The sequence below is a fragment of the Hyperolius riggenbachi genome, chromosome 2, assembly GCF_040937935.1.
Source record: "Hyperolius riggenbachi isolate aHypRig1 chromosome 2, aHypRig1.pri, whole genome shotgun sequence".
Lineage (NCBI taxonomy): Eukaryota > Metazoa > Chordata > Amphibia > Anura > Hyperoliidae > Hyperolius > Hyperolius riggenbachi.
This window is the reverse complement of record NC_090647.1, coordinates 351,681,068-351,692,579: the sequence shown is the minus strand read 5'-3', so window position 1 is coordinate 351,692,579 and position 11,512 is coordinate 351,681,068. Positions and strand designations below refer to the sequence as shown.

Below are 11,512 nucleotides of genomic sequence, written 5' to 3'. Positions count from 1 at the left end.
ACAATTGATTAATGTTTGTGGCAGTAATGTGACAAAATGTGGAAAACTTCAAGGGGGCCGAATACTTTTGCCAGTCACTGTATATGTATTTAGATCTCCTCTAAGGCGTCATTTCGCCAGACTAAATAAACCCAGTTTATCTAACCTTTCCTAGTAGGTGAGACCTTCCATCCCGTTAATTTTGTTGCTCATCTCCGCACCGGCTCTAAAACTGCAATATCCTTTCTGTAATGCGGTGCCCATAATCTAGATGCAGCCTTACTAGAGAGTTAAACAGGGGCAATATTATGCTAGCATCCCAAGTTTTTATTTCCTTTTTAATGTATCCCAAAATGTTATATTTTTTATTTGAGCCTTTTGTACTATGAATGTTTGTTTTTTATTTTGGTCTATGTATGTTTAGAATCCTCTTTAACGTAAATGAATGGCATTTTGTCTAGATACTTTACAGACAGGACTCACATTCCGTTCCTACCCTGTATGTAACTAGCAAGACACAAGCAGAGTTACCACTTCTTGAAGGGTCCAGTCATGTGACTATACAACTACGTTCCACTGGTGTGGGTGGTGACGGAGAGCCAGCAGAAGTGCACATCCCCACTGATTCAGGTAATGGTGCCTTTGTCTTATTGCATTCAATACATATATACTCTAAGTTATACTGTACAATGTATGCTAATGTTTAAATTGAATCTAATGTGGGATTAAGAAAGAAAATTAGATACTTAACATTGTAGAGAGATACTTACCTTTCTAGAAGTTTAGAATCAGGATGATACCATTTATTGGCTAACTTAGAGATGGATAAACAGTGAGCTTTCGACTTATAAAAAGCCTTCGTCGGACTGGTTCCTGGCCAAAACTGAAAAACACAGCTTATATACACTGACATACAGAGGAGAAACATTCTTTAGCAAACATAAATGTAATTAGATGCCTTAACTGTTACTGAGGAGGCTTTCCCAGGCATTCTATCTAAACTGATAAGATCAATAGAATCCTCAACATGACATAAAGCAGACTCTGGTGATGGGGAGACATCTTAAATTCCTAATTCCAATTGTAACTGGCCTGGTTACATGCACCATTAATTCTAAGCTTAAGAGAATTGTGGCATTTAAAGCCAGCACCTGAAAGCAAATAAAATGAATAGTGACAGTGAATTCCATCGTACACAGCATATGGCACTAAAATGAATGAAAAGATAGAAAAAAATTTAAATTAAAAGAATTGTGGCATTTAAAACCCATCGTACCAGCACAAGAAGTTAGAGTCCTTGTTCAAACCATCTTCTACAGTTTTGAACCAATGTATAAACTTAGTTTCTTGTGTTAGTCTCATGTTTCCCGATTTGAAGCCACCCATTAATACAGGGACGCGAAAATCGCTTAAACTGTGTCCAGGTAAACAAAAGTGTGTTGGTATTGGGAGATCAGTATATTTTGTAATATGCTTTCTCCTGCTGTTAATAGTGGATCTGTGGTGTGTCATGCGATCATGCAGTGGTTGACTTGTTTCTCCCACATAAATTCCTTTGGGGCATTTTGCACACCTTTACCTTTCTAGAGGGATGGTCCAGACGCTTCCCTCATCTTCTTTGACCCCATTAATTCATCGCTGAGACCCTCTAAGCACATCTGATAAGAGCTCTCATAATAACACACAGCTTGCTGAATAGTACACACAGGGGCGTATCTGGGTAATATAGCGCCTATGGCAAACATTGAAACCCCCCTTCCTGGTCAGAGCTTCCTTCACTCTAAAAACAGCATCTTTTCTTTTGTATATGTGTTATGGTTGCCTATGTTTTTGGGTCTGGATACTGCTGAAGATACTTTTTGAGAATTATCTGTTCTTATTTCCTCTTTGTCCTCTTTTTAACATTGAGCCAAGTGCACATGGGGGCAGGCATAGTGGCTCAGCACTGGGGTAGGCATGGTGGTGCAGTACAGGGACAGGCATGGGACTCAGCACAGGGGCAGACCTCGCACAAGGGCAGACATGGGTTGCAGAACAGGGGCAGGCAAGGCGCCCATGGTGCTGTGGCGCCCATGGCACGAGCCATGCCTGCACCCCTCTAGATACGCCTCTGAGTACACAGTAACACTGGACTGAGTACAAAATGTTCCATAAAAGCTGCACTAAATAGTAATAGGCAAATTTACAAAGCGGAGGTTTAAGCGTTGCAGCAGTATGCAGTATAAATTCTTGTGCAACAGCCGCAGCCTACAAGATCTATTTTTTGGTAAAGGGGGAACGAACAGTGAGTGACTCTGCAATCACAATACTGTACAAGAAGAAAGGAGGCAGAAGACAGAATCCATGGATACGAGTACAGAGATGCAGAAGCAGCCGCCGTACGGAGTCACATCTGTATACAGAGCTGACTTTTTATTTATTTTTTTAACGCTACTGAGTAACCATATTGTGCTCACCAATATGCAATTAACTTTTTTTCTGCTGAGTTATCTCCTAGAAGATAATTTTCATATCGGCTTTAAAATAAGTTTTCAGCATTTTACAAATGAAAAAGTACTATCAAAATTATTTTAACCTCCTGAGCGTTACGCCGCTCAGGAAGGTTTGCAGCCAAGAGTCCCCCAGTATCATTTTTAGAGATCCCATGGCTGTAATAGCTTTAGCTAGCACTAGGCTAGCTAGCAGTGGTGGCCAGCATCCCCGATTACTTTTGATCCCCCCCCCCCCCCGAGCGCCCACTAAATACATTACCCAGCCTGGATCCAGCGATCGGCGCAGCCACCCCGGACAGCTCCGCTTTGCTCTATGGGGAGAATCGAACATGACATAATGCGCAGACCCGATCCTCCCCATAGAGAGGACCAGAGATGTGCAGGAAGGCCGCGTGATCACTGGATCCAGGGGGAGGGGTAATGTATTAAGCGGGCGATCGGGGGGATCAAAAGTACCACTGCTAGCTAGCCTAGTGCTGGCTGAAGCCATTACAGCCATGGGATCTCTAAAAATTATACTGGGGGACTCCTGGGGACAGCCGGCAGTATGCTTGACACAGTGTCGGGCATACTGCTAAGGAGGTTAACTATCTTTGTGCTTGCTGGTGGTTTAAAAGGCATTTTTTTTACAAGGTGTGAAAATAGCACCAAGGATAAAACTCAGGACAAAAAAGTGAATTGCATATGGGCCTGTGAGTCAAACGCTGGCACACTTGGGGTTACAAACGCTGCCATGCGAACGCAGTAATTTATTAAGGATAGCCACTTTTATGTTAAATATCTTGGTTTCAGCATCAGAAAAACTTTCTATTGTTGTATATTAACATGTAACCCCAACCTCCCACTGAGGCTTATCGTTGGCTTTTTCTATGCAGAATTCTCTCTCCTAACCCCCCCCCCCCCCCCCGAATTCTTGGAGACAAGAGATCTCTTCTACTGGCTTTAGAACTCTCAGAAAACAAAACATTCAGCAGAGATCACTTGCCAGTACTAAGGATGTTGCCATGAATGATACATTTCAGAAAGTAAATCAGGAAGAGGAGAGATTTGAGCAAACACTGACTAAATAATTTATAAATTAATATTGTAAAAAAAATATTTTTTTTTTTTTTACATCAATTCTTCATTAACTTTCAGCCAGGATGCACTCAGGGTCAGGCAGACAGGAGACCGAATTGCCTAACAAGCTCAGAGTTCAGCCTCCAATGTTAAAAAGAGAAAGAAATTGAGAGCCCAATGTAGTGTAGTACAGTATTCAAAACCAAGATAATAAACATATATGTAATAAGACTCACAAAATTGGGTTACCACTGGCAACCACTATGAGGGCAAGTGTAGAGTAGACCCAACCCCACTTGGGTTAAGATTGTCAAAAGGAAAAGGGGTAGTACCTCTCCACCATGGTGGACTTATACACAGCTTGAAGAACAGAGATGCCAGTTCAGAAAATAGGGAGATAATGGTAGACTTACCATCCCTAAGTGTTGGGGAGAGGTACCACCTCACTTGGGAGAGGGAAGTCCACCACTACCTTCCTATTTAAGGCCCCGTTCACACTGCACGCGGTCCCATCCGCGTTTCGGAAGCGCGTGCAGGAGGCAGACACACACGACATCAGACAGTGCATAGACTGTACTGTCTGATGTTCACACTGCATGTGTTCTGGACCAGTGCGGTCCGGGAACGCATGCTGCACGCATTTTTTGCAGAAACGCGCGGCTGACCCATTTACTTCAGTGAATGGGATCAGCCACGCACTGCATACAAACACAGATGGCGTGCATTCGTATGTGTTGCGTTCCGAACGCACGGCCGTCTGCATTTGCTAATGTGAACATGGCCTTAAATGGTTTTTATCCTGAACTGGCGCCTCTGTTCTTCACGCTCCAATGTTAAAAAGGCCTTAACGCAAACAAATGGGAACAAACTTTAAAAGCCTAACATATCCCCTCTGTATTGGGGCTTGTGAGCCCAGCACGGTGCATGATCCATTCCTTCTTAGTTCTTATGGTGATGTAATTCATACCAGTATGCACTAGATAAAGCAGAATGTAACAGGAATTGCCCATAGCGACCAGCCCCTGCCCATAGTGAGACGCAAGTTCCTGCTCACCTCCCTCTCCTAAGGTGTGGCATGGGGAGGTTGAATGGGAATGATGTTGCAAAGTGGGCGGAGAGTGGGATCCAAGTTAAGCTGTTGCAGACTCCTCAGGCAGAAATGTATCAGTAGGTATTACTCCAAAAACAACAATATAAAAATATATAGTGCGCAGTGAGAGTGCACAAGCCCCAGTACATATGGGATATGTTCTGTTTACAACGTTTATGGCCACTTCAGATACACTTTAAAAGTACAAATGTTTAAAGGAAAAAAAAAACTGATGTTTTACTCCATTAATAAATGTAACGATTTCTTCTTGTTCTCAGGCACTGGTATGATGGTAGAGAATTCCACTCCAGGTTTACTGAAGCAAGACCCATTGATCACCTCTGCTGCTGTTTTCCTGCTTCTCAGATATCTGGCAGTCTGAGACATCTTTTGTAATACTGTAGATGGGAAGTTTTCTTGTAATCCACAGCTGTTCTCTTCCTTGAAGCCAGGAGACCCAAAAGCAAAAAGCAGCATTTTTCTACATGATGACTAAGGATAGAAAATGACCCTTTTGCTGAAAAAGTGAATGCCCTCCAGAACAGCAATTCTCAACCTTAGCCTTTAATGGTAGTGCATGTTTTCCCCCAAGCCTTCAGATATAAACACAGATGTGTTAAATGACTGAAATCTTAGAAGATGTGCTCTAATTATCTCATCTGTGACTCTTTAAAGGATAACTGTGCATAAGCAGCTTTCTTTACAGAAAACTTTAAAAGTAGATTCTTGGCAGAAATACAACTAAATCAAATTGCTAATTGTACTTCTATAACAAGATTTCACTAGATGGTAAAGTGCCTCTGACTACATGCGGTGTGCCTGCACGGATTTCTGGGTGCAGCTTCAGCACCTGCGCTGCTGTACACGTTTTTCTGCTAACACAGGAACTACACAGATATGGTAGGTCTTCTTATTTACAGACCTCACAATTGGTCCTAAAACTATCCTACATTTCCAACACTTGGCGCAAACATCAGAAACACAGTAGAGGCGCTGCATCAGTTGAGGAAAGAATCTGAGGGCTAATACAGCATGTACAAAGGAGCAATAGAGGCTGATGGGTAAACAAAGTTAACTTTGCTGTTAGTAGAACAGAGGAGGAGATAAAGCTGTAGAGTTTGGTGCAGAAATATGCAAGTATTCATCAGCTACTAGCGGGAAAGCAATACATTTTTAGTTTATTGCTTAAAGTCCACTTTTAAAATTTTCTGTCCAAAAAGTGTTAAAAGCACCGTTATCTTTTCAGAATGCTAAAAATTGATGCATTGGCATCTACAGAGGACTGCAGGATTTTGATATCAGTGAAAGGGTATTTTTGTTTAGTGTGTGCGATGAAGATCACAAGTTCTTTTTTGATAAGACTTATTGGAAAGTGTTGTCTTATTAAGCCATGTGTACATGCATTATAAAGTTCAAGACTTTTTCCATAAAGTTGCTTTTTTTCCATTTTTTCCTATTCTCTTTCTCCATTGATATCTGGTAATGTGGTTATTCAGATAACTTATTACTTTACGCTCTTACATGGAAGCTGAAATAATTCTGCCAGCTCATTCTAACACTATTTGAACAATAACATTTGATGTAAATCAACTCGTACTAGAGTTGGGACAAGGTCCTCCAGCACCCAAGGCTAAGACACTAAAGTGTGCCCCCATCCATCCCACCCTAGCCGTCACACAGTGATTGCTATTAAACTAATTCTAGGTACACACCATACAATTCTCTGGCAGGTAAATCGATTATTTCCAACATGTCCGATCTGAATTTTGATCCGCTTTGATGATTTTTTTAACCGCTTTTCCAATCAATTTTTGTTCAGTTCTATAAATATCGCTTTAAAAAAAATCGAAAAAAACATGAAAATCACAAAAATGTATGGAAATTCAAATTGGACATGTTGGAAATAATTGATCTGGCATGTAAATCTGCTAAAAAAAATTGTATGGCGTGTACCTAGAAAAAGAGGCACCCCAGGGCCCCTAACATCTTAATCTCTAGTTACCTGGCTTGCAGTCACTGCCAGGTATCCCCGTTTCTTATTTCTCTCTGCTTCAAACACAATAGGGGAATGATAGCTGAGCAAGTTGTGCGCCTCCTCCTACACTGCTCTGGGTGTCATCTTTGAAATGTTGGATGTACAAATAATGCAACCCAATTGATTGAATTGTACAGATTTATAGGTAACATGGGAAAATGTTTTGAAATTTATTGTGGTTTCTTTTACAAAAAAAAATTGCAGGGGTGTATACACTGTATATAATTACTGTAAATTGTTAGAATTGATGTGCTGTTCAACAGAGATGATATTCAATCTAGACCATACATGTCAAACTCTGGCCCGTGAACCAAATCTGGCCCTCGGAGCCATCATATTTGGCCCTCTGGTGGTTTTCCCACTGTGCATTGTTTGGCTCACTTAGGATCACCAGAGAATCTATATTGGAGGGTAAGCCTTAGATCACCAGGGACCCATATGGGGAGGGAAAAAGCACTTATTACCAAGGAACTGTATAGATGAGGGAGGAGGGCCATTAGACACCAGAGAACCCTATAGGGGAAGGAGGGAGGCACTAAACATAAGGATACTGTGTAAGGGAGAGAGGTGGCCACTAGACACTGATATTGGCCCGCAACTTGGTCCCAGAGCTCAATTTTCGGCCCACTTTGTATGTGAATTTCATACCCCCTGATTTAGACAATGCAAATTTCCGCTGACTTGAAACTGGGCCAATCAAGCCCTGTGGCTGCTTGTTAACCAACCAGCTGGCAGCTAATTAACCGTAAACTAGTGGGCTTGACTGAATCAGTCTCTAGATAGTGGACATTTACATGGAGAGTATGAACTGATGTGCAGCTTTATTATTCAATAAGTCAAGTGCAATTTTTCAGTCTAAACTAAGAAGAACAACCCAAGACATTACATCCGAGATTGCCACAGTATGCACCAGGGCTCACTGCTCAGAAGCAGAGCAGGAGGCATTTCAGAGAAAATGATTTAAGGGCTTGTTCACACTAGAGGCGCTTTTGGTCTTTAAGGGCTGACGATTTTTCAAAGCACCCTAAAAGCTGTTACACTGTGCTTTCCTATGGTGTAGTATAGATAGGGGCGTTCCGTGCGCTGTCAGTTGACATAAGCGCTGCATGGACTATTTTCTGGGCGATTTGCCCTGAATGGAAGGTAAAGGATAAATGCAAAACACTCACAAAATTGCTTTGTGCAGCGATTGCGTCTTTAATAAATACATTGTATTTATTATTTTCCGGATCAAAGAGTTCACTTCCTGACTTGCATCAGGGAGTGAATTAAAAAACCTCTCTGGAAAAGCACTTAGAAAAGCGCTTTTAACAAAACCGCATCGCCCACCCAAGCATTGGTAAAGGGAAAAAAAATGCCAATGCGAACGGACACGCTATCGGAACGCAATGGGAATGAGGCTTCAAAGCTGAACTAGGCATCTGAACTGAGCACCCTTCCAAAAGTATTTGAAGAAGGGACTAAATAACTTAGTAAATACCTTAATTTCAGGTAAACTTCCACTGCTGTTTTCTCCTTCTCCCTGGAGTTTTGTGAAGGGGTACTGTTTGCCTAAGATAACTCAATGGGAAAAAAAAAAAAGTACCACTCTCACATCCTTTTTTTTTTATTGATTTCTTAGACATTTGTACAGATGAACAAAACAAAACAAGACAAAACATTATCCCCAATCAATGACAGTGGCTAAAAAGTACAGTTGCACAGGCTATATAGCCGTAAGCATAAATTGCGAGAAACAAGCACATATTTATGGAATTTCTGTGTAGTACACGTTAGAGACCATAGGCTGAGTTAGAGTACTTTTAGCAAATGAATACTTGATGAAATCATACATATGATGGCCTTTAATGGAGCAAAACCAAACCCTTCTTATCAGAAAATTACAAGGTATCTAAAATATGTGGGTTTATATCTAGGTGATCGATAGCTGATTCTGAAGCATCTATCCATTTTTTCCACACTTTGTCAAATTTAGCTGAAGACCCCCTGGCCATCCATGTTAGCTTATATAAAGGGAGGGCATTATTAATTAAGTTCTTTCATAGGTTAATGGAGGGAGCTAAGGAGTTTTTCCATTCAAGAGCGATGGCTTTTTTGGCATAGAATAATAGCAATCTAACCAGGGTTGTTTTATGTTTACTTAAAGGCGAATTATCTATCATACCTAGTAAATAAGCCTTATATGAGGATACTGTGGAGATTTCCAGTACATTATTTATAAAGAGTGATATCTCCTGCCAAAATACTTGTATTATACTACAGTCCCACACCATGTGTTGAAAGGTACCAGGGCTGTGTCCACACCTCCAGCATACATCACTGGCACCCCTAGCAAATTTCGCAATTTTAACTGGTGTATAATACACCTGGTGAAACCAGCGTAGCTGAATGAGTTTATCCCTAGAGCATATAACTGACCTCATGTAAGTTTCAGCGAAGTCTGCCCATTCTTCCCGCGTTATTTCTTCTCCCCAGTTTTCCCACAATGCCCTGGACTTACTCAGACGGAGCGAGTACTTGTAAGTGATAAGATTGGAGTAGAATTTAGAAATGAGTCCTACATCATCTTTGGCTAATAGCCAGCTTTCTACGACCCCTGCAGTTAGTTGCACTTGTAGGGACTTAAATTGGGACATAGCTGCATGCCTAATTTGAAAGTACCTAAATTTAGACTATCTGGGTAACTGGAATTCAGATACCATTTGAGACCATGTTTTAAAGATACCATCCTGATAAAGTTGATGTATGTATTTTACCCCCCTCTGGATCCAAAAATCTGCCCCATCCATAGTTGAGAATTCTGGTAAGCGCTGATTACACCATAATGGGGAGCTAGGGGAGCATTTATCAATTTTTTCACCTGCAATCTTCATGGATTTATAAAAAATCTTAAGGGAAGTCTTCAAGATTGGATTTTCCCCTGGTATAACGGTGCTACCCCTATATATAACGTTGCATAACGACTCATATGACGTAGCTATATCAGCTTCGGTGTCAATAGAGGCATCATCTCTAATGCAGTGCAACCAGCGTCTAACATAGGTACGTTTTTGCAGCCAAGTAATACAGTTGGAAGTGCGGCAGGGCTAGGCCCCCCAGGTTAGTTGGCATTCGTAAAGTATCTAGTGATAATCTAGGTGATTTGCCTACCCAAAGGAAGTGCTGTACTAAAGTATTAATGTTGCGGAAGTGGGATTCATGAATCCAGCAGGGTGCCATTAATAAAATATATAGAAGCTTGGGGGCAATAATCATTTTGATTATATTTACTCTTCCGAGCAAGTCCAAGGGCAGTGTGGACCAACTTTTTGGTTTACCTTCAATGTAAGGGCCTGTACACACTGAAAAACGCAAGCAAAATCGCAAGCGCATGCGTTTTTAAAGTGCCTGTAGTTTTAAAAACGCATGCGCTTTTGCCTGCGTTTTTTGTGCGTTTGCGTTTTTCTTGTAATTGCTGATTGGCTAAAGAATCCTTTGTTTTTTTTCTAGTTTACATTTCAACAGGAATCAGGAGATTGCAGAGTCTTCTGGGATACTGACTTCTGAAAAACGCAGGCAAAAACGCAAGCGCATGCGTTTTTAATGCGCTGCGCTTAAAAAAGCGCAGCAGGCACTGCGATTGCGTTTTTCTAAAAACGCATCGCACCAGTGTGTACAAGTCATCACGATTTTCATTCTTTTTCAAAAGACCTTGCGTTTTTAAAAACGCATGCGTTTTTAAAAACGCAACGCAAGCGCAGCAGTGTGTACAGGCCCTTATGTAGTACTGGGGAGAGATTGTATTTTATATAGTCTTCATTACGTCTTGAAATATTAATGCCTAGATATTTAAATGAGGGGACAATTTGTAAAGGCTGATTGGGCAACAGTGACTCAGGGGGCACTGGGTCCACATAGAATAGTATTGATTTCGTCCAATTAACCTTTAAGCCAGATATACCTCCAAACATCTCGTAAACCTCCAGCACCCTCCGCAACGAGGATCCCGGATTGTCAAGATATAACAGGACGTCGTCCGCATATAGGGAAATTTTCTCATGTACTTTACTGATTATCCACCCACCAATACCCCGATCCTCCAGTATATATGCAGCCAGAGGTTCCATTGCCAGTGCAAAAAGAAGCGGTGACAAGGGACAACCCTGCTGTGTGCCTCTGTTTATGGGGAACTGGTCTGAGAGTTGGTTGTTTACAATAACGCGTGCCACAGGGTCAGTGTATAAAAGTTGTACCCATTTCTTAAAGGTGGCACCAATCTGAAAGGCATCCAACACTGTCCAAAGGTATTGCCAGGAGACAGTGTCGAAAGCCTTATTTGTATCCAGTGCTAAAAGGGTTCTGGATCCCGAATTGCAATGTGAGTGCTGGAGGTTAACAAATAGCCTTCTGAGGTTTAATTTAGTGGATCTTGCAGGAATAAAACCTGTTTGATCTTGAAATACCAATTTCCCGATTATTAATTTCAGGCGGTTTGCTAGGACCTTAGCAAGTATTTTCACATCCGAATTTAATAGAGATATGGGTCTATAGGAGTCGCAGGTGTCCAGGTCCTTACCTGGCTTCAGGAGGAGAGTGATATGTGCTTCCCTCATGGAGACAGGCAGGCATCCAGAGTCGAACGCTCCATTGAAAGTTTTAAGTAGTGCCGGGGCAGATATTGTTTTACTCTTCAAATACCACTCTGCCGGTATCCCATCAGGTCCCGGGGTCTTGTTGGGTTTAAGATTGTTTATGGCCAAAGAAATTTCTTCAAGGGTAAGTGAAGCATCTAGCAGTAATTTGTCTGTCTTATCTACCACTGGCAGCTGGCAATTGCTTAAGAATTGAGATATACAGACTCAGTTTGGGGCCGGGGAA

The 11,512-nt window shown here is 41.5% G+C and overlaps 2 protein-coding genes across 7 annotated transcripts in view; one reads left to right on the top strand and one right to left on the bottom strand.

Annotated features, from left to right (window-relative positions):
* The window catches only part of CNTN2 (contactin 2), a 146,488-nt gene extending 140,484 nt beyond the window's left edge, over nt 1–6,004 (top strand). Inside the window, exons 22-23 of the mRNA XM_068269585.1 lie at nt 441–609; nt 4,899–6,004. Of these exons, the coding sequence (XP_068125686.1) occupies nt 441–609; nt 4,899–5,002 (273 nt within the window). The 3' untranslated portion in view covers nt 5,003–6,004. The remainder of the gene's footprint in view (nt 1–440; nt 610–4,898) is intronic.
* Nucleotides 1–11,512, bottom strand: part of RBBP5 (RB binding protein 5, histone lysine methyltransferase complex subunit) — a 157,367-nt gene that overhangs the window by 28,861 nt on the left and 116,994 nt on the right. For 3 of the 6 annotated variants that reach the window (XM_068269589.1, XM_068269586.1, XM_068269587.1), the window contains one exon: nt 8,136–8,215. The exons of 2 other annotated variants lie outside the window; for them this stretch is intronic. In XM_068269589.1, coding sequence (XP_068125690.1) covers nt 8,143–8,215 — 73 coding nt within the window. In that variant the 3' untranslated portion in view covers nt 8,136–8,142. Of the gene's footprint in view, nt 1–749; nt 863–8,135; nt 8,216–11,512 lie in introns of all 6 variants that reach the window. One more of the 6 variants, XR_011026365.1, reaches the window with a different exon arrangement.